This window comes from Glycine soja, chromosome 2 (genome assembly GCF_004193775.1).
Source record: "Glycine soja cultivar W05 chromosome 2, ASM419377v2, whole genome shotgun sequence".
Lineage (NCBI taxonomy): Eukaryota > Viridiplantae > Streptophyta > Magnoliopsida > Fabales > Fabaceae > Glycine > Glycine soja.
In genome coordinates, this window is record NC_041003.1 from 16308503 (window position 1) to 16332594 (window position 24092).

Consider the following 24092-nt stretch of genomic DNA (forward strand, 5'->3'; position numbering starts at 1 on the left):
AAAACATGCATCCTATAGTAGTCATAACTCTTGCAAGAGCCTAAGTGAAGAACTTTGTGACTATTATGAAGGAAGTCATAGGTCACATCTTAGACCTCACTCACATAGAAGATGAAAGGAAAGAAAGCTCAAGAGGCTAACATTAACCTCCCATACTTCCATGGGAAAGACAATGTAGAGGCTAACTTAGATTAGGAAATAAGGGTAGAGCAACAACTTAAAAGGAAGTCTACTTCAAAATCTTATGGCTCTCACTCTTATCCAAAGAAAGACCAAGGTCAAGGCATCTTAGGGGTGACACCTTCTAAGCCCAAATATGATAAGGGGAAGACAATAGAAAAGCAACCCCTTAAGGCTAGTATGCAAGAGAAGACTAGCTCCATGAAGTGCTTTAAATGTCTTGGAATAGGACACATTACTTCTCAATGCCCAACCAAGAAAACCATGACTATGAGGGGCCAAGACATTTATAGTAGCCAAGATGAGGCTACTACTCCACCTTCCTCTAGTGAAAGTGAAGAAGCAAAAGCGGAAGAATCTAGTGAAGAGATTTGCCCCCAAGAAGAAAGACAACCTTTAATGGTTAAGGAGGAATGTAAGGAGGTAAGTGTCTCCTCCAAGAGGTTAGCTAAGAAGGAAAGGCATTTTGAAATAAAGATAAGACATTAAAGAAACTTTCCCTCTTAGACAACCTCCACATTTTCTCTTTTGTAAAAAGACACTTGCTAGCATTGCCACACCTCTTAGGCTTGAGTTTAATCCTCAAGTAAAGGAGTTGTTGGATGAGGGTTTGGTTCACAAGAGCTTAAATCCTTGTGCTTTGTTGGTGCCCAAAATAGGTATTATTAGGCACCAAATCCCTAAAATAGGTGATATGATGAATGTTTTGAGTGTTGCAACCCTCTTTTGTAAAATCACTCGTGCACCCAACATCTTCATGATTTGTCTACATTGAGACTCATTAGGTAGGTTTGTTCTTAATTTTAGTTTCAATACAAACTTAGGTACTCATATCGGACACCTTAGGTTTGTCATACTTTTTGGTAGGAATAATCAACATGAAAATACATAAAAATGTATGTTTTATTGTATTACTTTTCTTAATTTTTTAAATAGTAATCAAGGGGTTCCCATGAACTCTAAGAGAATAAAGGTCATTCCTGAGTGGCCCACTCCACCAAGTATAAGAAAAATTTGGGGCTTCCAAGACATAACAAACTTTTACAAAAGGTTTGTCCCATATTTTTCTATACTTGTAGCACCACTCATTGAGTTAGTGAGAAACCATGTTCCTTCATGGGAAGATGCCCAGGATATAGGTTTTCAGACCTTACCTTACTTTAACATACCAAACACCACTAATACATATGTTTTTGTTCATTTTATAGGTGTTGAGGAAAAAAGCCCAGAGTTTCAAAAACCTCAGGATTTGAGGTCAAATCCTTTTCAAGGGGGAAGGAATGATGCAATCCTATCCCACAAGGGCATTGAATAGAAGACTCCAAGAAGATTGGGCCAGAGATGCAAGAAAAAGCCTTAGGGTTCTCATGAGCCTTAGGGTAGATTTTGAGCCCATCGACTAAGTATGAGCCTGCTTATCTTTGTACATATTAGATTAAAGTTTCATTATTTTTGGGCCTTGTATTTAGGACTCCATAATATAGGTAAGGTACCCTAGAAATGGAGGATTTTCCAGCCCTTGTATTTTAGGTCACCTAGACTAGTTTTTGTATTAGGGGTAGTTTTGTAATTTCACATGCATTAAGTGAATATTTGATGGGTGTGGTTGGAAATAAATTTAATTGAATTGGGAGAAGCCCAATACAATTAAATTTTAGAGGGGGATGTGAGCATTTGCTTGCTACACTCCATTGCCACATCATATAGTCACACTTTGTGCATGTCCTTCATGATTTACATGCCTCATGACATCTGAGCACACTTAGTGGAGAATCTTGGACTTGGTCTTGTATTAGTGGGCTGAACCATAGCTAAAATTCACTAATCATAATTAGTGAAATTTTGCCTCCAAAATTTGGCTCCACAAATTCAATTTCAAATTCAAGTGAAATTTGAATAGAAATTCAAATTTCCCTCCATTTTTGTATGACACTTAGACTATAAATAGAGGCCATGTGTGTGCATTTTTCAACTTTGATCATTTGAGAATTACACTTCAAAGTTCAGACCTCATTTGAGGCACAAAATTTCGTGCTCCTTCTCTCCCTCTCCCTCCATTCATCTTCTCCTACCTTCAAGCTCTTATCCATGGCTTCCTATGGTGGTTAGCTTCTTCTTGACTCATCTTCTCCTTGATGTGGCGTCTCCAATCATCTTACATCCTATCCATTCCGCTGCCATTGATCTTCAAGAAGCAAAGAACTCCATTGATGAAGAAGATCCAAGGCCTACAAGCTGCAATGGGATCAAATGAAGGAATGTCAATCAATGGGATCTGAGTAAGATCGGGGATGCCCTCAACATCATCAGACAAGAGTAAGAGAAGTCGGCCCTTGCAATGGTGGTCGATGTGAAACTTCTCATCGTTGTAGTAACAAAAGCCATGATCGCAACAATAAGCGATTTCCTTTGGTGAAATATCCTTAAAGGGAGCTTTAGGAGGAGTCGACAAAGAAAGTAGGGTGGATGGAGATGGAGCTGAAACAACATGAGATGGAGCACACGAGGAGCAGTGTTGATCATTGACTTTATCTTCTTGAAGTTTGGAAAAAGCCATGGCTTGCATCAACGACATGGGTTGATGGGCCTGAACTTCATGGAGAATTTTCGACGACATGCTTGAGATGAAAGAGCTTAAGAGAAAGGTAGGAGTGAGGTCAATGATTCAATTAGCTAATTGTTCAAAATGTAAAATAATCATTTACAGATCCACATAGAGAAAGCTTAAACAGGGCCCTTTTGGGATCATCATAGTACAAAGAAGCAAAACGGGATTCAAGCAAGTGGAGTAAGCCTTGCCAAGATGTGATGAAACCATTTTTTATCATCCATTGATACTAGCTTAATGCGGCATCACCAATATAAAAGGAGGCAACGATGATCATTTCCTCGTTCAAATCCCCTGATAGTCAAAAACTTGTTAGATCTTGAAGATCCAACCCATTGGGTCATGACCATAAAAATTAGGGACCTCAAGTTTAACGAGAGGGTGATGGGTAAGGGGAGGTGATCAGGATGGGGAGAGTAAGACTGTGGAGAAGTCGTTCTAAGAGCAAAAAGCTACTAAGCTAATAACTATTTAAGAATGAAGACAAAATTCATAATTCTCTTGTCTATCTTCATTCATCTGTACATAATGAATCATTCGTTATCCACACAATGCGATAACAGAAATGGAAAATCATAAAAGATTCTATAAATGGTTATGCTTGTTTCCTACATGCCTGTAATAAAATTAATTTAATAATTCAGTGGATAAAATAATTAAGGTAAGTCGGTGTCTTGGTGCTCCTCTTGGGCCTTGTGGAAGGGTCTGATGTAACTGAGTTGCTAACATATAACCCAACATAACATAACTTAATAGAAATATGTGTTATGAGTACATCATATTGAAGCTAATACAACTGAAAAGAAATGCAATTGAAATGATAACAGAAATACATCAAAAGATACTATTGAAGCGATGATCAACCATTCCCAACTAACTAACCAAGTCCCTAACAAAGCATTGACCAATACCTTAACCTAGTCCTCCATTTCATCTTCCCTAGAGTAATGATGCCTTAGATATTACCATCTCCTATCTTGGATCCTTCTTTGGGTCTTTCTTGGTGGCCTCGTTGTCAGATGGTGGGTTTATCACAAGAAACCCATCCTCCTGATCATTAATGATGGGAAGATGCTCCCAATTTACAAAAAATGATAGATAGGTATGAAATCTCAACTTCGCAAGTGCTAAGCTATTTCCCTGGATGGATATGAGGCAAATGATTATGTCATCTTGGTAATAATATGTATCTTCTTCTTAGAGAAATACCTTTAGAGCCCCATTTGTTTTGCAAACTTTCAGCACCTTGACCTCTCATCCAACTCCCTATAGTAGGGGCAATACTTTGAAAAATCCTCAAACCTGGTGACGTATTCTCCTGTGTATCTACATTGCTCCTTCTTTTGACTCCAAAAACTCTTGGCAAAACACTTCACAGTTGACCTATCTCTCTTCAGTAATTATTTCTTGCCTTGTGTTTCTGCACCAATGTTCCACTTCCCTAACAAACATGAACATATCATAATTAACCTTATGCCCTTCTCTTGGCTTCCTATGGCAGTGAAAATCTTTTCTATCCTTACTAGCCATTGCTAAGCTCTCTCTGAGTTGTACTGTCCATTGCATTATGGTAGATTCCTCTTAAAAGAAGCCAATCCTCAACCACTCCATCAGTTCAACATAGTTGTTACGAGCCACAACCTCAAGCACTACAGTCATCCTATCAAGAAGTTGTTGAGTTCTAATATTCCCATTACAAGAATAGTGACCTCAGATTAATGCATCATATTTGGAAGACCAACCAAAATGGCAATTAGTACATCCAAAGTCAATCCCATGAAAGAGAGGTGAGTCGCATCTCACCACTTTAGTACCAAGTCTTTCCTTATCTAGAACCTTTTATAGAATGCACTGTTTGCCTTTACTAGTGATGTAAGCTCCATTGGAGTTTGTAGGCCTAGGATCTTCTTCATCAATGGATTCCTTTGCTTCTTGGAAGATGAATGGCAGCGGAATGGAGAAGGAAGAGAGAGAGGAGATGCCACTTCAAGGAGAAGATGAGTCTAGAAGAAGCTCACCACCATAGGAAGCCATGGATAAGAGCTTGGAGGAAGAATGAGATGAATGAAGGGAGAGGGAGAGAAGAGCACGAAATTTTGTGCTCTAAAAGAGCTCTGAAATCTGAAGTATAATATTCAAATGATCAAAGTTTAAAAAAAATGCACACACATAACCTCTATTTATTGCCTAAGTGTCACACAAAATTGGAGGGAAATTTGAATTTCAATTCCAATTTCACTTGAATTTGAAATTGAATTTGTGGAGCCAAAATTTCACTAATTATGATTAGTGAATTTTAGTTATGGTTCAGCCTACTAATCCAAGATCAATTCCTAGATTCTCCACTAAGTGTGCTTAGGTGTCATGAGGCATGTAAAGCATGAAGGACATGCACAAAGTATGACTATATGATGTGGCAATGAGGTGTAGTAAGCAAATGCTCACCTCCCCCTCTAAAATTTAATTGGATTGGGCTTCTACCAATTCAACTAAATTTATTTCCTAACACACATCAAATATTCACTTAGTGTATGTGAAATTACAAAACTACTCCTAATACAAAAACTAGTCTAGGTGCCTTAAAATACAAGGGTTGAAAAATCCTATATTTCTAGGGTACCCTACCTACATTATGGAGCCCCAAATACAAGGCCCAAAAATAATGAAACCTTAATCTAATATTTACAAAGATAAGTGGGCTCGTACTTAGCCCATGGGCCCAAAATCTACCCTAAGGCTCATAAGAACCCTAGGGCCTTCTCTTGCATCTCTGGCCCAATCTACTTGGAGTTTTCTATCCAATGCCCTTGCGGGGTAGGATTACATCATTCCCTCCCCCTTGAAAAGGATTTGACCTCAAATCCCGAGGTTCTTGAAACTCTAGTCTTTTTTCCTCAACATCTGTAAAAAGAACAAAAACATATGTGTTAGTGGTTTTTAGTATGTTGAAGTAAGGTAAGGTCTGAAAACTTATTTCATGGGCATCTTCCCATGAGGGAACATGGTTCCTCACCAACTCAATGAGTGGTGCTACAAGTATAGAAAAATATGGGGCAAACCTTTTGTAAAAGTTTGTTAAGTCATGGAAGCCCAAATTTTTCTTACACTTGGTGGAGTGGGCCACTCAAGAATGACTTTTATTCTCTTAGGGTTCATGGGAACCCCTTGATCACAATTTAGAAAATTAAGAAAAGTAAAACAATAGAACATACCTTTTTCTGTATTTTCATGTTGATTATTCCTACCAAAAAGTATGACAAACCTAAGGTGTCCCATATGAGTACCTAAGTTTCTATTGAAACTAAAAATAAGAACAAACCTATCTAATGAGTCCCTATGTACACAAATCATGAAGATGTTGGGTGCACGAGTGATTTTACAAAAGAGTGTTGCACCACCCAAAGCATTCATCATACCACCTATTTTAGGGATTTGGTGCCTAATAATACCTATTTTGGGCACCAACAAAGCACAAGGATTTAAGCTCTTGCGAACCAAACCCTCATCCAACAACTCCTTTACTTGAGGAATAAACTCAAGCTTAAGAGGTGTGGCAATGCTAGCAAGTGTCTTTTTATAAAAGAGAAAATGTGGAGGTTGTCTAAGAGGGAAAGTTTCTTTAATGTTTGTCTTTATTGTAAAATGAGTTTCCTTCATAGCTAAACTTTTGGAGGAGGCACTTACCTCCTTACACTCCTCCTTAACCATTAAAGGTTTTCCTTCTTCTTGGGGGTAGATTTCTTCACTAGATTCTTCCGCTTTTGCTTCTTCACTTTCACTAGAGGAAGGTGAAGTAGTAGCCTCATCTTGGCTACTATAAATGTCTTGGCTCCTCATAATCATGGTTTTCTTGGTGGAGCATTGAGAAGTAATGTGTCCTCTTCCAAGACATTTAAAGCACTTTATGGAGCTAGTCTTTTCTTGCATACTAGCCTTAGGGGTTGCTTTTCTATTGTGTTCCCCTTATCATCATTGGGCTTAGAAGGTGATGCCCCTAAGATGCCTAGACCTTGGTCTTTCTTTGGATAAGAATGATAGCCATAAGATTTTAAAGTAGGCTTTCTTTTAAGTTTTTGCTCTACCCTTATTTCCCAATCTAAGTAAGCCTCTACATTGTCCTTCCCATGGAAGTATGAGAGTTTAATGTTAACCTCTTGAGGCTTTCTTTCATTTTCTCTCCTATGGGAGTGAGGTCTAAGATATGACCTATGCCTTCCTTCATAATAGTCACGGAGTTCTTCACTTAGGCTCTTGCATGAGTTATGACTACTATAGGAGACATGTTTTTCTCTTTTCATTTCTTTCCTTATTTTTCTTCTTTCTTCCTCTTTTATTTTCTCTCTTTCATCTTGACTTATTTCTTCCACTCTTTTTTTTCCTTTTTCTTTTCTCTCTTTTTTTTTCTTTCCACAACTTAAGGGATCTCAACTCATCTAATATCTAATAAAAGGGGTCCTTAGGAGTAGAACCCTCACCATTAACACTAGATGAAGAATGAAGACTCATGTTGGTTCCCAAGTTATGGTTCTTTCTTGTAGGGGGTTTGAAAACAAAAGGTAAAAGAAACTATGGTTGAAGCTAGACAAAATAAATACTAAAAGAGGTGTGAAAGATAAGGTAAAAACTAATTGGTAAAAGGCAAGCTATCTAGGCGGTTTGACAATGGAGGGTAAAGGAAATAAGCTATGAAAATATGCAAGAAATTAAAGTGCAACAAATGCGAACTAGGCGGATCCTAAGAGTGTTTGGATGACCTCATTTAAGGTTCCCAACAAAACACTCACTATCCTAAGGGGAAATGGCCTAAAATTATTACACACAAATGGAAGTAGGGTGACCTAGCGGAGGCTCCCAACTTACTTCCAATGAAAGGCCTTTTTGTTACAAAATTTGAAAGCAAAGCAAATTGCCAATTACAAAATTACAAAGAAAAAAGTCCTCAATTGTGGTGGCTATTCTCTCTTTAGTGTTTCACTCAATTTGGAGTACTTTTTAGTCCAATAGCTCTTAAGGTGGTTGGCCCCTTGCTTCTTGACTCAAATTCTTCAAGATATGGCACAAATCCTCCTTTCGAATTCCCTATATGGCAACTCACAAGCAAGGAAACAAAGAGACAAGCAATAACCAATGACAAAAAAAATGAAATTAAAGCTAAACAAATAGAGTTTTAACAAGACAAATTTCCAAGGATTATTCAACAATTAAAGCAATGAAAAGCACAAAAAAAAAAAACAAGCTAGGACTCAAAGAGAAACCTAGAATGGCTCTAGAGTAGAGTAGAAAAACTAAAAAAAAAGACTCAAGAAACCTCTAGTTTTGGCACTTGTTTTCACAATAATTTTCAATTGAAATTTCAGAACTAGGATTGGTATAAAATAGGCACCAATTATAGAGCAAATTTTGAGCCAAAACAACAAGCACACTTTCCTTTCACTTTTTTTTCCTGGATACTGATTTTTCTGCCAACTTTTGCGATTTTTATTATTTTTTCCTTTAATCCAAATCGCTTGGTTCTTTTTTTATAATTTTGGTCCCGATGTCTAGAAAATTCAGTAAAACTTTCAGCTCCAAAAACGTAGTGGCCAATTCCCAGTAATTTATACAAATTCGTATGTTCAAGCTGCCAGCACCAGCGATTTCAACCTAGAAATCAAGAGTAGTGTTTATATTGCTTAAGGCTTCGATAATTACAATTTGTGTTTGCTTATGCTCAATTATCTTGAATAACACAATTCAAGAGAGCTTAAGACTTATTTCGATTCACAAATCCAGCCACAACTCAGCACCACAACTCAACTTCATCATAGGCATCATGTAGGAAACTTGGAAAACAAAAAAAAGTTCAAGAACAAGACTACTTCTAGGAATTGATTTAGAACATGTTATGAACTAAATAACATGCATGAATTAGACTCAAAATTCAAAAGATAGGCTAAGAATGACAAGAATAAATGAACAAATGTATCTAGAATTCAATCAACAAAATAAAAATTCAACATAAACTTAGAACATAATGTGACAATTACTATGACTAAACATGACTCTAAGACAACATGGATTAAGTGATTTACACTTAGATTTTTGTGTTTTTTTTCTAATCAATATTTTGGAAGAAAATTTAGATCTAAAGGTTCAGCACAAGAATATTATGAATGAAAAATGATAGAACCTAAAATCAACAAAAAAACATGATTCAAGAGTATATCTACAAAATTTGAACCATAGAAATGCAAGAACAAGTGTAGATATAAGATTTAATCGGTTTATTTTTTTGAATCTACTCTAAACAGTACCAAACCACAAGACAGTGGAGGATATACAAGGATAATAAGATGAAGAACAAGAAATTAAAGAGAATCACCGAACAAAAAGATAGAGGAAGCAAAAGAACATCACCTAGATGAAGATGCTCTGATACCACATGATGTAAGTTCCATTGGAGCTTGTAGGCCTAGGATCTTCTTCATCAATGGATTCCTTTGCTTCTTTTAAGATGAATGACAATGGAATGGATAAGGAATGGAGAAAGGAGACACCACTTCAAGGAGAAGATGAGTCTAGAAGAAGCTCACCACCATAGGAGGCCATGGATATATAAGAGCTTGGAGGAAGAAGGAGATGAATGAAGGGAAAGGGAGAGAAGAGCATAAAATTTTGTGCTCTAAAAGAGCACTGAAATCTGAAGTTTAATATTCAAATGATCAAAGTTTAAAAAAAATGCACACACATGACCTCTATTTATAGCCTAAGTGTCACACAAAATTAGAGGGAAATTTGAATTTCAATTCAAATTTCACTTGAATTTGAAATTGAATTTGTGGAGCCAAACTTTGGAGCCAAAATTTCACTAATTATGATTAGTGAATTTTAGTTATGGTTCAGCCCACTAATCCAATATCAATTCCAAGATTCTCCACTAAGTGTGCTTCGGTGTCATGAGGCATGTAAAGCATGAAGGACATGCACAAAGTGTGACTATATGATGTGGCAATGGGGTGTAGTAAGCAAATGCTCACCTCCCCCTCTAAAATTTAATTGGATTGGGCTTCTACCAATTCAATTAAATTTATTTCCCAACACACATCAAATATTCACTTAGTGCATGTGAAATTACAAAACTACCCTTAATACAAAAACTAGTCTAGGTGTCCTAAAATACAAGGGTTGAAAAATCCTATATTTCTAGGGTACCCTACCTACATTATGGAGCCCCAAATACAAGGCCCAAAAATAATGAAACCTTAATCTAATATTTACAAAGATAAGTGGGCTCGTACTTAGCCCATAGGCCTGAAATCTATCCTAAGGCTCATAAGAACCCTAGGGTCTTCTCTTGCATCTCTGATCCAATCTACTTGGAGTTTTCTATCCAATGCCCTTGCGGGGTAGGATTGAATCAACTAGTAAACTCAGATAATCCTCCAAGTCCTCACTTTCCTTTGTCAAACACTTTTGTTGTGTCCTTCAAACCATCCCTTAACTAAGATCCTATATCTATATCTCACACCTCTTTTCCTCAATAGGAAATGCAAAAACACTTTTATACTTTGTTTTAAAATAATATTATTAATGAAGTATTTAAATGTTAAAAAATTATTTTAAATAATATAGTACAATTCAAGTTTATTTCATTTAATTTTAAACTCTTAAAATACATCACGCAATATAAAAGATAAATTCGTATAATTGTTAAAAATACGTTACCTCTAATTAACTCTCGTTTCTATCAAATATTTCATAAAAACTATGTATTTAATGAAATAATAAAACTTAGATAATCATTAATTCTTATAATTATAAGTCATTCTAATAAACCCAAATTCGCTATGATTATTGATGGGATTTGTCGCACCATTTGATTGCTTTTAGCACTTTAAGTGATTTTTTTTTTTATCTAAAAACAGTGTCATTTTTGTGTACGTGTGTATGCAGGTTGGACATGAGACCGAGATAAGAGGAAAAAGCCTTTAAAAGAACGAAGTATGCTTCATAGCGTCAAGCACGACCGTGCACAAATATGATTATTGATATGCATAAAATGTAGGGCTCTGCGTTCGGAAAAGAAGCATGGTTGTGCTTCAACAAGCAGAACCAAAGTACAACCATGCAAGGGAGACAAGGCTCCTCTTCGGAAACAAAGCATGATTATTCTTATCGAAGGACGGTTGTGCATTAGCCAAGTCTCTATGTCGTCACTCAAGGCCCATCAGGCCTATAAATAGCAATAGACAACAGTTTTCTTTTTTACCTTTTATTTTAGTTTTCAAATTTTAAATTTTCTGAGTGAACAAGAGCAAGTGAGAGGGTGCGGAACGGGAAAAGTGTTAAGATCACACAAGGGATAAAAACTTGTAAAGATTTTTCTTCCTTTTTGCTCTTTATGCTTTCTTATGTGATTTTGAGTTTCCCAATACCTATGGTTAGCTAAATTCCAAAGTTAAGGTTGTGATGGAGAACATATTTGTGAACCTTAATCCCTCTAATTTTAATTAAATTCCCATTTACTCGGTCAATCAAATTGCTATATTGCTCTTAAATTTATCTGTGACTGATCACTCCAAATTAAACCTATTTAATTAATTGTTGTAATCCAATGATTTAAATTAATTGAACAACTAACAAATAAAATAGAAGAAAGACAAATCACAAAATATTTTGGATTTAAACGAAATAGAAATTAGGGTGAATGCAAAGATAAGTTATTAGTAGTCACAACCCTAGGTTCCCATATCTTTCAGAACTCTCACTCGCCCTGTGTAGTTGCAATTTTTACATACTTTTACAATTAATCGTCACAAAATCATTCTCAATTATGATTCCTTCTCCTCTGCTGAAATTTAGTTATTTGAGAATTAGTACTGGTCTCTAGTGTAAAATATTCAGACTTTAGGTCCATTCTTACTAATCCATTCTGGGAAAGAACTTGAACAAGTGCAGAAGAAGACAAAAACAACTACCAATCCGACAGAGTTAGAGTATTGAGTGAAGGAATAAAATAGCTGACTCCACACCCTTTGCACCTTCCTTCATTTCCTTATTTTACGTAGTTTTCAACATATTTTTTGTTAGGTTCTCTTTCTATTTCATCTCCTCACTCCCTAATTGTTAGGATCCATAGCCACGTCCCATTCCTGCGACGGAATCTTAGCCTTGAAAACCAGTACTGCTCAACATCTACAGATACAAAAAAATTATTAATTCTAAATTTGCCTTATTTTGTTATTTTATAACTTGACTTAAAATTCTTACTAAAATGTACAAACTTGGATGACTCTAGTAGAAGCAACCCACTGCAACCTTATCACTAAAGACGTAGAGAGGGGGAGATTACTTAAACTAATTCAATTGCCATAACATGTTCACTTCATTATGATATCAATGTCAATTCCCTCCCTTATTGGTTACCACAAATAACTGGGACCATTCCTTATTATACTGCTTGTGACAATTCCATCTAAGAACAATATATATTAACATATAGAACAAAATTAAAAACAATTAAACCATCTTAGCATCTTACAGACATCATTTCAACTAGATGTGTATGCATAAAGAAAAAAGAATGGCTATAATTTTATAAATAAAGATCCAAAAGTAACTAAGATTTTATTTATATATCTTAGACAATACATATTGCTATATATGAAATAGATCACAATCTTTTATTTTCTTAGCATGTAAAGTACTCAAAAGTAAGTTCAATTAACATGGTCAAGTTAATCATGGACTCAAAGATCATAAACAAAGGGAACCAAATGCAATTCATTTTTCCTGTTAATAGCCAATCCAAAGTGTTCAGCCATATCCATATCCTCTGGTTTCATGTTATTTGGGAGTTCCCAGTTGAAGTGATAGAGTAATAGAGCTAGTGGAAGCATAATGCTGGCTAAACCCAATGTCATGCCTGGGCATATTCTTCTTCCTCCTCCAAAAGGCAGATACTCAAAGTTATTTCCTTTGAAATCGATAGAACTATCCTCAAATCTTTCAGGGATAAATCTGTCAGCATGTGTCCAATATTGAGGATCCTTACAAATTGCATATGCATTTACCATGACTTTGGTTTTGGCAGGTATTTCATAGCCATCAATAATGGTTAGTTGAGAGCATTCTCTAGGGAGCAATAAAGGAGTAGGCGGGTGTACCCTCAATGTCTCTTTGATTACCAACTTCAAATAAGTAAGTTGCTCTAAATCACTTTCATGAATTATGTCTTTTTCTCTAAAAGTTTGTCTCAATTCAGCTTGTGCTTTCTCTCTCACTCTTGGATTTCTCATCATTTCTGTCATAGTCCACTCTAATGTTGATGATGAAGTATCAGTTCCAGCAGCAAATATGTCCTAGTCAAGCAAGTAAAATGTTTTCATATAAAGTTTGGTAAATTGAAAAGAGAACTTATATTTGAATAACAAAATTTGACAACTTTTTTAGTTAGAAATAAGAAAAGGGAGAAAAGTCTAAGATAAAGCAATTAATACAAATTAGAGGAATAAAAAAAATTAATGTTATAAAAATGTTAGTGTAAAGCCAATTCTTCTTGCTGCATATAGTCCAAACGCTGAACCAAAACTTTATACATGACCAAACCAATATACCTCCCCCAATTTTCACTAAACAATATCTTACCAACGTCATACTTTATAAAACAAACCTGAAGTAAACATGGAAAATATAAAACAAAAACCAAACCCCGACCGATCGACCAGAGTCAAACTTATTTACTTTTAAAAGTAAAAGGAATTAACTTTTTTTATAACTGAATGTTGAGTTGGCCAAGAAGAATTAATGAGGCCAATTACGTAACCTGGATTCATATACTAATATTGTTTGGGAAACCACCATATGCCCGTATGCATTTTTTAAAAAGAAAAATCGTTCTGGGTCAACATCAATCGGTGGTAGCTCATGCATACTGCGAAAAAAACAGTAGCGCGGTATGTAATTTGGTTGGACAATGAGAAAAGCGATCTCAACTAAGTTGGCACCGTAACCCTCAACCATAAAAATAGCACGCCAAATATATTAAAAGATAGAAAGAAGAAGACAACAGGGGAGGACATAAACTAAACCCGTGAACAATCAAGTAAAAGGCATTAAAAGGTGCTTGTTTCAACATATAATACTACGAGATTAAATTTTCATGCAACTAATTCTCCAGAATAATAGCTATGCACCGTAAATATAATTATTTTTGTCTTGTTAACAAATTAGAGTTGACAGATCCTTTAAATGTCAATAAACTTGATAGTTTGTGATTACATAATAATATAAAACTATCTACACTATTATGCGTAGCATATTTTTCATGATCGTAATATTTAAATGTGGGAGATCGGAAAACCCCCAGGAAATTAAAACGAAAAATGTGGAATATGCTCAGGTGAATTTAAAAGGTAGAAGTTTTGCGCCATTTACCAATATCAAAGCTTTGATGTTGTTTGTTGTCATTTCAATGCCAAGAGTGTCATCTTGTTGGATTCTGAGAAGAAGATCAATAAAATCTTGGTCCTCTACTTCAGCTCCGTCTTCTTTAGCACTTTTGTTCTTTTCATGATGGTCTTTGATGATGTTTTCCAATACCTTGTCAACTTGCTTGTGCAACTTCTTCAATCTGGCCATCTTACCAGTTATGAAATATAAGAATGGAATTGAAGGAAACACATCAGCAAGGTCAAATCCTCCCCCGGATTCTACGATTTTTCGGATCAAAGACACAACAAATTCGTCTTGCTCCTTGTATATGCCACCAAATGCTACCCTGGAAATAGAAGCACATATCAATGAGAAAATTCTACTGGTGAGATTGATTGGGGAACCTGCTGATTCGCGAATCAAGTCAATAAACTTTGCTGCCTCGTCTTCTCTAATGGAAGCAAAAGACTGAACTCTTTTGGCGCTCAGAAGCTCCGTGGCACACATTTTCCTCATTTGTCTCCAGTGATCACCATATGGAGCAAAAGCAATGCCCAATCCCCCATAGGATATCATTTGACCAAAAACAAGATGGGGTCTCTGAAGAAAAGACACATCATGTGTTTTTACTATTTCCTTGGCCATCTTTGGGGAGGATGCAACCACTGCTGAAATTTCACCAAGTTGGAGGTGCATGAGGGGTCCATATTTTTTGGCAAGATCTCTGAGAGCATGGTGTGGAAGTGAACCTGCTTCTGCTAGTTGATGCAGGTTCCCTATGATGGGTAGTTTCTTTGGTCCTGGTGGAAGTTTATGACAGACACTACTGTTGTAACATTTTGCAAGCCAGTGCAACAGAAAGAACAAGGCAATAACCAAGAAGAAGGTTTGAGCTTCCATGGCTTTCTAGTTTATAGAGTTAAGCTCTCAAGTGTGTTTGTATTGTTTGCCTAGGGCTGGATCCTATTTATAGAATCTTGAATCAGCATAGTCAACAATTTATCTATTTGTTTTTGGAAGATGCATTTTTGGGGCGTTGAATTATTTCTTTTCTTTTGTTGATGGCCGTTGAATTATTTAAATTGCCGTTAGATTGCTGTTATAGTTATTTTATCATTTTTTACATGAAAAACTAATTCAGTTCTAGTGCATGCATATTAAATTCGTATTTTATAATTTATAGGAATACTTTTATATTATTTAAATTTTTTATTATTTAATTTAAGTTTTAATAAATATATATTAGTAAATATGTCAATAAATATTTAAATATATTTTTATATACACATATTTTCTAGAAAAAATATTATTATTGAAAGAATTGTCCTAGGTAGAATTTTCTTCACTTTAATAATGTATTGCATGTTTTCTTTTGACTTTTGTTTAAAAAAAGAGTTGATTTAGGTTTTTTTTTTGTTTCACACTTTATTTGGGATAAAAAATTGAGTGAAGTTACTGACACTACTAAAAAAAAGACTTTCTACATCGCTCAATTAACATCGATTATTGCAAAAATCGATGTTAACGAAAGCGCGGTGGCATTTTTGTAAATAAATGGAGTTACTTAACATCGGTTTTATAAAAACTGATGTTAACTACTTAATGTTAACATCGGTTATTTAAATAATCGATGTTAACATGTTAAGATGAATATGTTAACATCGGTTTTGTCAAAACCGATGTTAACTTCATAGTGTTAACATCGATTTTGACAAAACCGATGTTAAGGAGTTGAACTGAACATCGGTGTTTTGAGAAACTGATGTTACCTTGTTGATGTTAACATCGATTTTTAGAAAACCGATGTTAACCGATTCATCTTAACATCGGTAATCCTTAAAAAACCGATGTTATTATGTTAATAAGTTAAAACGTGTTGAAATTTCACAACTCGCACGCTCGAAAACCCTGCTGCAGTCTCTCTTCTCTTTCTCCTCCCACCTGAAATCTGTCGGAAACCGCTCGGTCGACACCCACATTGCCCCACATTGATTTCAATACTGTCGGAAATCGCTCGCTGGAATCCATAGAACCCCCTATCAAAGAAATGTCAAAGAAAACCCTACACTACTGTTGGAACTGTGGGTCGAAGAAAACCCTACACTGCTCTTGGAACAGTCGTGGGTGCTCAAAGCTCAAAGCTTTCTACGCTGCCAGTTAACAAGGTATGAGCTCTACCTTAGTTTCTTGCTCTTCTTAGTAAGTTCTTAATCAGTGCGGTGGGATTGTCCGAAGGTTCTTATCAAATTATTGGGTCATTTTGTCCACTTGGCTAACCATATAAAAGTATCAATAAGAATTGTAATGTGGGGCTTCATTTTGTTGTGGCAGCTGATTATGCTTTGCGTGGTTTTCAAGCTTGACGAGAGTTACACGCCGAGCAAAGTTTCCATCCGTGTCGGTGATGGTTTTCACAACTTGAAGGTAAATTTTTATTTTATTGGTTTGGGTTTGATTGGGATGATTATGGTTGATTATTTGGTGTTGACTTTGGGAACATTTTTAGGAGATTAAGACCGTGGAACTCGTGAAGCCAACTGGGTGGGTTTATCTATCCTTGTTTGGAGCTGATCCTAGGTAAGTACATTGTTCTTTCTGTTTTGCAATTTGAGAATTTGTTTATTGACTGTTTTGCTATCGTGTGATTTTGGTCTCTTTTGCTTAATTATGCTCTATCTATAGCTGATTGTGGATTGTGCTTGTTTTTAATGGGAGAAACTACAGTAACAATAGTTTATTGTAGGGAATGTGAAGAAACAAATCCTGCTACTTTATGAATTTCCGTTTCATGATGTTAGTATAGTTTGAAACTTTCTATACGGTTTCGAAAAGTTTTATGTTGAGTACTTAATACAATCCTCCTCTTTTAGTCAGGCTTGAGATCACAGAGTTAAGGTGTAGTGTGTGATCCACGTAGTTGATGTCACCTAGTAGGAAAAAGGTATTGTTGTTATTATTGGAATGATGAAATCGGACCTTCTCCCTGCTTTTGATCATATTGTGTTTGGGGCATTATCAGTGGCTACTGCCTAATGATCTTCTATATTCATGGCTGAATTCTTCATGTACGTTGAGGTGACTTCAAGAATGAGGTTCTTTTCCTAACAATAGCTTGTTTCTCTGCCCTCTCTAGTGCTGACTTGACCTTGTCAAGGGTGCACACACTTTGGTAGTTGTTGCTTGAAGGGAGTGTGGATGAGACCAATTTGAGGTCCAAGCTTTTTTCATCAAAGAGATTCCTTGTGGAATGAGGATCTATAATAATATTAGAATAAAATTGGGCAAGTGATGCAATGGCTTTGTTCACAGATAAAACATACAAACAGTTTACTAGGTACTTTTAGTACAGTAATGTTAGTTGCATGTAATGTGCAACTCAGGTGACTCGAATAGGGAAATGTGAACCATTTATGGTATGTAAGAAGAGGGGGAGAGAGAGAAGAAAAAATAGATGGCGATGATATGAAGTATGACTGTAAGAAAGTTGTGTGGGAGAATGTGAGAAATGTTGTGTGGAAATAACATATTCTCTTCACTCTAACTTGTTGAACTTGGAACTTACTGTGGCTGTGAGATACTGTGTGTTGGGTTGGTTTAAGTTTGTATCTAGTTTTTCTTGTTTGGAGGCCTGGATTTTTGTTTTCAACCAAATTTTGTTTGCATGTTTTGGTAGATTTCTAGCATAGACTGAAAATGAATTAGTATACTTTTCTTCATTTTTTTCTATAAAAATTTAGTGATGTTCATATTAATTGAATGATTTTCTTTCATTGGAAAAGATTGTGATATCTTTTTCTTCTAGTGTCTAAAATTAAGTGGTTATAGGTATTATAGAATACCCCTCTCATCCCTAATACTTTATTTGTAATTTGTAACAACACAATGCTTGAAAAAACTTTTTGGTTTTCTATTGGCATGAAACTATTACTAGACTTTAGAGTGGAAGGTGTGATTGCTCTTATTTGTCCCTTCTTTAGGATCACTTATTCTAGCAAAGTGTGAAATGTCTGCCTACAACCCATTGTTCTTAAAGGCCTGCAATGTCATCATTGTTCTTCTCTATAAGCTTGTTTTCAATGTCTTCAAGATTCTTTCCAAAACTCTTAAAGGCCTCTAATGGCCCGGCATCAGAAGTCCAGTAGTGACCACTGTAGCATAATCTATTAGAGAGAGGGAGAGAAGTCAGTCTTGTACAAATGGGAAGACAGACACGTTCTCCAAGTAGTTGTAGTTTTTTAAGAGTATTTATGAAGCAATTAATATCTTAATTATACTATTTTTTAAAGTACTATCACATGTAGACACCATATGATTAATTTTCAATCATATCATTAGCATATATGAGCCATATTATTTCCACATCAACCACATTAGCCATGTCATTAAGGAAGTTAACAACAACGGCCAATCCTTACAATAAAAAATGTAGGCATAGGCAGAGGTGGCAAAACAGGATATCCCACCCCAATGTGAGCTGGGCCAATGTAGGTGGCGAGCTATAACAAGCAAGGAAATAAAAAAAAACAAATTTAATCCAGGTCTCTAAAATGAAAGGTCGAGCCTTATAAAAAAACAAGAGTTTTTAAGTTTTTGGCAGTTTTCACATGTTAGCCCACATTTGGATTAGGCTAGAATTTTGGTTTAATTTGGACTCAAAATTTAAAATCTATGCTCTAAATTTTAGTGGATGAATTAAATCAATATGACTATATGACTGATCCAACTCATTTGTCGACGATAAGTATAGGACTAACACTTAATTTGTTTTAAAGAAGCATAAAAACTCAAATTTATGCAAGTACTCAGGTATAAGAATTACAAAATGAATAGTTAAACCATTGATTATTATCTCCATAAAAATTAGTTATCAACAAAATCAATAAATATTTTATACTTATAACAGTAAAAACAAGTCATTTATTACTATATTTTATAATGTTAGATATCTATTTATAATATATAAAATTTGAACTATAATATATTACGTCGCCATGTCAGCGAAAATGATGATGTGGAAAAAGAAAAATATTCTTTTATTGAGTTATACTCACAATCTTCCAAAATCCTATACAATACATTTCAATTAAGTGATACTCACCTCCAATTGAGTGAGTAGCATCTCAAATATCACTCTCTTGAAATTAGCAACTACCAAAAATACTTATTTTCTAAAACTTATCCTTAATATGGGAATGTGACATTCTTCAACTTCATTTTCTCAAAAAATAACTTCGAAAACCTTTGGTAAATACAACCTCAGTTTGTGCTAAAATACTCTACATAATTTGATTTTTTTTTCAGTCTTACAGATCCTCATTATATGACAGAACAAATTTGATTGCAGTTAATAGTAGTAGTTTAGGATCATGCGTGGAACGCTTTAAGTGGGATCAATATTCTAATTCACCTACTTCAAGGGATATGAGCTATTTAAAACAGTAGGGCCAAGCTGTGGCATGCAGTGGTTGTTTGTCCCCTGTATGTGGAGCAAACAGGCCTCTCACTCAGGGCCCATAAAAGGTCCATCTTCTCAAACACTTACCAACAAAATTTTGCTAGTACTGTTCAAACTTCAAAGCATGAGCATTGATATATGGACCAGACAAAAAATAAGCACGAACATTAAAATAAAACAAAAAGGGGTGGAAGAAAAACGAACAAACAAAACAAAAACATGAGCAGTGATCCAAGACACCCACTTGGCTTGGGAATCCTCACTAAGATCTCAGGGTGGTGAAAGATTGTCAAGAATTAATACTACTTGGAGAAGGTGTATGTTTTCCATTTGTACAAGACTGACTTTCTTAACAATTATTATTGGAAATGCTCTTGTCTCACTTTAACCTTGTTTGGCAGCTACACATCTAATGTCACATTTTAGATAAGTTCTAATGTCCACTTGTAGCATAATCAATTAGAGAGAGAGAGAAGTGTATGTATCCATGATGAAGGTAATAGCAGTAATTGGCATCAATCTAAGTTAATTGGCAGCTACTATCTTTCTTGTGTTTCACTGCAAAATCAATCATTTCTTGTGTCTCCTTTAAGCCTCCAATCAGACTGCCATCTACTATCTTTCTCCCTGCTAATTATGTTAAATAGTACCTAAGTTAATTGGCATCAATCTACTTAAGTTTTGCAGTAAACTATTCTTATATATGAATCATCACATATGCTTTCATGTCATCTGCATCCTATAAAGGGAAAAAAATTTCACATGCTTACCAGCAAGTAAAGGAAAGATTGGCAGTTCCAGAGGCTTGTCTGGTGCACCCACCATTACAATCTTTCCATGAGACTTGAGCAAACCAATGAGAGGTAAGAGAGGATGAACTGTAGAAACTGTGTCAATAATACCATCGAAAGCACCAATTGCAGCCTACGAAATTATCAACATTAGTTAATTGAGAGAAATGTGTTTATTTTGATATTTTCATAATATTTGAAATGCATGGCATTGGCATAAATATGGTTACTTGCATCTGATGTTGGTCACAACTTAGTAGAAAGGAATCAGCTCCAAGATGTTGTCTAGCAACCTAATAGATGGTTTTTGCAATTAGGAAACAAAAAACCTGTGGGACAAGGTATTGTATTTGTTGTTCAGAATTCTGGATTGATCAGACTGATACACAGTCTGATTCCTATATCCAGTAGCCTATGTATAACTTTAATGTATGTTTAGTACCTCTGGTACTTTTATCTAATAAAATCTACCTTTGCTGTCCAAAAAAAAAGCTCCAAGATGTTGTATTGCTTCATCCTTTTTACTAGGTGATGTACTTATTAATGTGACCTTAGCAATAAATAATTAAAGCTTGATTTGAACCTGACTTATTATTGAGTTATGTCTACTACAATTGTATAAATGACTTTATGCTCGTCCAAAAGTACTTACAAATGTATGTCCTTGTCTGTTTTTAGGTGGTACTGTTAATGAGAAACCTGTGCATGATTTTAACTAGCTGAGATTTTTAGCATCATGTAAGTATTGATGGTCTGACCTTTAGATTGCTATAAATATGTAGCATGTCATGCTAAGTAATTGCCTGCCCTGTATAAGCACCATTAGAGTTCATTTTGGTAAAGTGTTATGTTGGTTTTTGGTCTGTAAATATGTAGTATGTCATGCTGAGTAATTGCCTGACCTTTTTTTTAAAAAAAAATTGCTAAACACTAAATTATGTTGCCATACTATTTTCAGATTCCATTAGGAGCGATTTTAGCCATTGTTGATCCTGTGGTCATTGCTGTTTCGAAATTAAAAGTGGTGTTGCAGTCATTGCTGGAAAGTCAATTGTGCTGAAGCCTCGAACTCAGGTATTTATATCTTTGATTTGAAAACTACTCTGAAATTGTTTTTGTATGCATTACTGGTATAGTTGTAGAACTGTTTGATTTATACACACCACTTTTTGCTGAGTACAGGATAACTTGCAATGCCATGAAAGTAGTTTTTGTTGAATATTTTGGAAAGTAAATAACAAATAATCAATTTGCAAGCCCAATACTATTCTTTGGTAGATAAATTGTTGTATTTGTTTGACTAACTTATATAACATCTAATGAGTATCTGTCAATACTCCTCCCCTAAAGTTTCATTTCATCGTAATGAAAATGTGATGTAACTGTCTCCATTTTCTCTGGTATAGAGGTTTGCAGCAATGGACTATACCCTTCACCAAGCTTCCTTTTGTCACACACCCACATACACACACACACACACCCAGACACACACACACAACCACACACACACACAGCCACACACACACCCACATACACACACACACACACACACACACACACACACACACACAGACACACACACACACCCACAGATACACACACCCTCCATAAATAAAGAAATACGACCCTTACAGTAAAGTCAGATGTCAATCTCCACATGGATTCCATGAGCTGTCGAAGCCATCATTTAGGATACGTAACAGCTTATGCTAGTTAAAGTCACATCTGAATTAGACCAACCCAAATCCAAGACATCATTGGAATGACCAAAGAATTGTTGCAATGGTGATTCCTCAATTTGAAAAACACTATTTTGAAGGAAAATGAAGGGTTGGCTTAAGTGTTTCTTCTGAGGAGAAGAGTTGTGACATTCCACTTTGCTTTTAGAAGTACTGTCTTGTGGGGTGATACAAATATTGGATTTATCCAGTGATGTAACACACCAAATGCGAACAACACCATCTTCACCTCCTGTCGCTAAATACTGACCACATGGACTAAATTTCAAGGTCTAGACTAGGCCATTGTGTGCTCTAACCTCTTGTCCAAGGTATAGGCCACTGAACTCTAGACACCTCTTTTTATTGAGCTTCACCTTTATTCTTTGAGTTTTATTTGTCCCTGCATTCAATTTGGACCTTACATTTCCTTCACCACTTTTCCTGATGTTGACAAACCGCTTCCACCAATTTTTCCTCTTTCTTTTACTGATATGAAAATCCTGAAATTCTTTTTGTGAAACACCTTCTCTGGGTCTGTGCTCCTGAGCTGTATAAGACAACTCATGCTCTTTTCCTTGAATGTTTTCTTCTGCTTCATCTTGGGGACACCCTTTGAATTCATCCAAAGAGATTTTTTCTTTAGAACCTGCTTTTCCTCTAGAGAGAATCAACTTCTCAGATACTACTTCATCAGTATGCAAAATGCAAGCATTTGAGAATGCCCCACTGCACTCCTTGATCCTCTCCAATCCCAAGCTGATAGATGACTCATCTAAGCTCATTTTCTCTTGTGAACAAACCTTGGAAGAAGAATCAGCTAAGCCCAAACCCTGCAGAAAACATTCCCTCCTCTCCTTCACACTAACAGGGTCTTTCACACTTAAAGCAATAGTGGATAGATTTCCATAATCTGTAATCACACAAAACAACACGGATCACTAGTTTGCCCTCAAATTTTACTAGCATCACAACTACAGACATCCTCATGATACACTCACACCCTCATGATACACACACAAAGACACACCCTCATCACACACAAAGACACACACACGTCACCCTCATGATACACACACACACACATATACCCAACTACAATAATAAAGCATAAGCATCCTCCAAACCCAGAATTTGAAATTAGTTACATAAAGAACTGTTGATGTCTATATTTGTATGTAATTGAAATTTACCTTTTGTATGTTCTTGTATGTCATCAATGTAATTTGCTATATAAAGAACTGTTGTTCATGCTGAGTGAACCTTAGATTCCCGTTTAAGACTGAATGCAATGATTATTGCGGACAGTTTGCATTAGTCATTGTATTTAGTCTTGAATTATCTGTTTGGACAGTTTGGGGAGACTGCTATTTTTATGTTAGATTCATTCATTAAGGTTATTATTATTTTGATTAATTTGATGAAATTTTGGTACAATGCATTTCAATTTGTTCTCTGAGTGTATACTTGATTATCGGGAAATTAATTTCACTGATGTCATGTCGTGTACTTGGAGACCAATGCGAAATGCTGCTGAAATTTAGTCAAATTCTTCAAAGTAATGCTAACCATGATGTTTGAGGCTAACATAAAACACAATTTTCCTAAATGGGATAGGGCCACACCTATAAATAAAAAAGGTGAGATTTTCATGCATGAAATTGCTTAGATGGATCGAAGTTGGATCAATCAAAGTCGAATGAGCCCAGAATATGACGATGGCGTGGAGCAGTTCTTGCAATTTGCTTCAGAAAGAGGTCGACCCAATGAAGAAGGAAAATATTATTGTCCTTGCATCAATTGTTTGAACGGAAGAAGAAAACTACTGGATGACATACGAGACCATCTATTGTGTGATGGGATCAAGAAGAATTACACGACGTGGATATGGCATGGTGAAGTGACTGACATGTAGAGTGGGTCCCAAT

The 24092-nt window shown here is 35.6% G+C and overlaps 1 protein-coding gene across 1 annotated transcript; it reads right to left on the minus strand.

Moving 5' to 3' along the window:
* Positions 1–12369: 12369 nt before the first annotated feature.
* LOC114390911 (cytochrome P450 71D8-like) lies at positions 12370–15124 on the minus strand. Its single transcript, XM_028351850.1, has 2 exons — positions 14204–15124; positions 12370–13128 (listed from the first exon to the last, which is right to left on the minus strand). The coding sequence occupies exons 1-2, from the start codon at positions 15098–15100 to the stop codon at positions 12517–12519; spliced, it is 1509 nt and encodes a 502-aa protein (XP_028207651.1). The 5' UTR covers positions 15101–15124; the 3' UTR covers positions 12370–12516.
* Positions 15125–24092: the final 8968 nt, after the last annotated feature.

Coding starts and splice junctions, on each gene's coding strand:
- LOC114390911 (XM_028351850.1), bottom strand. CDS start 15,100: ATGGAAGCTCAAACCTTCTTCTTGGTTATTGCCTTGTTCTTTCTGTTG. Junction 13,129..14,203: donor ACATCAAAGCTTTGATATTG/GTAAATGGCGCA, acceptor TTGCTTGACTAG/GACATATTTGCTGCTGGAAC.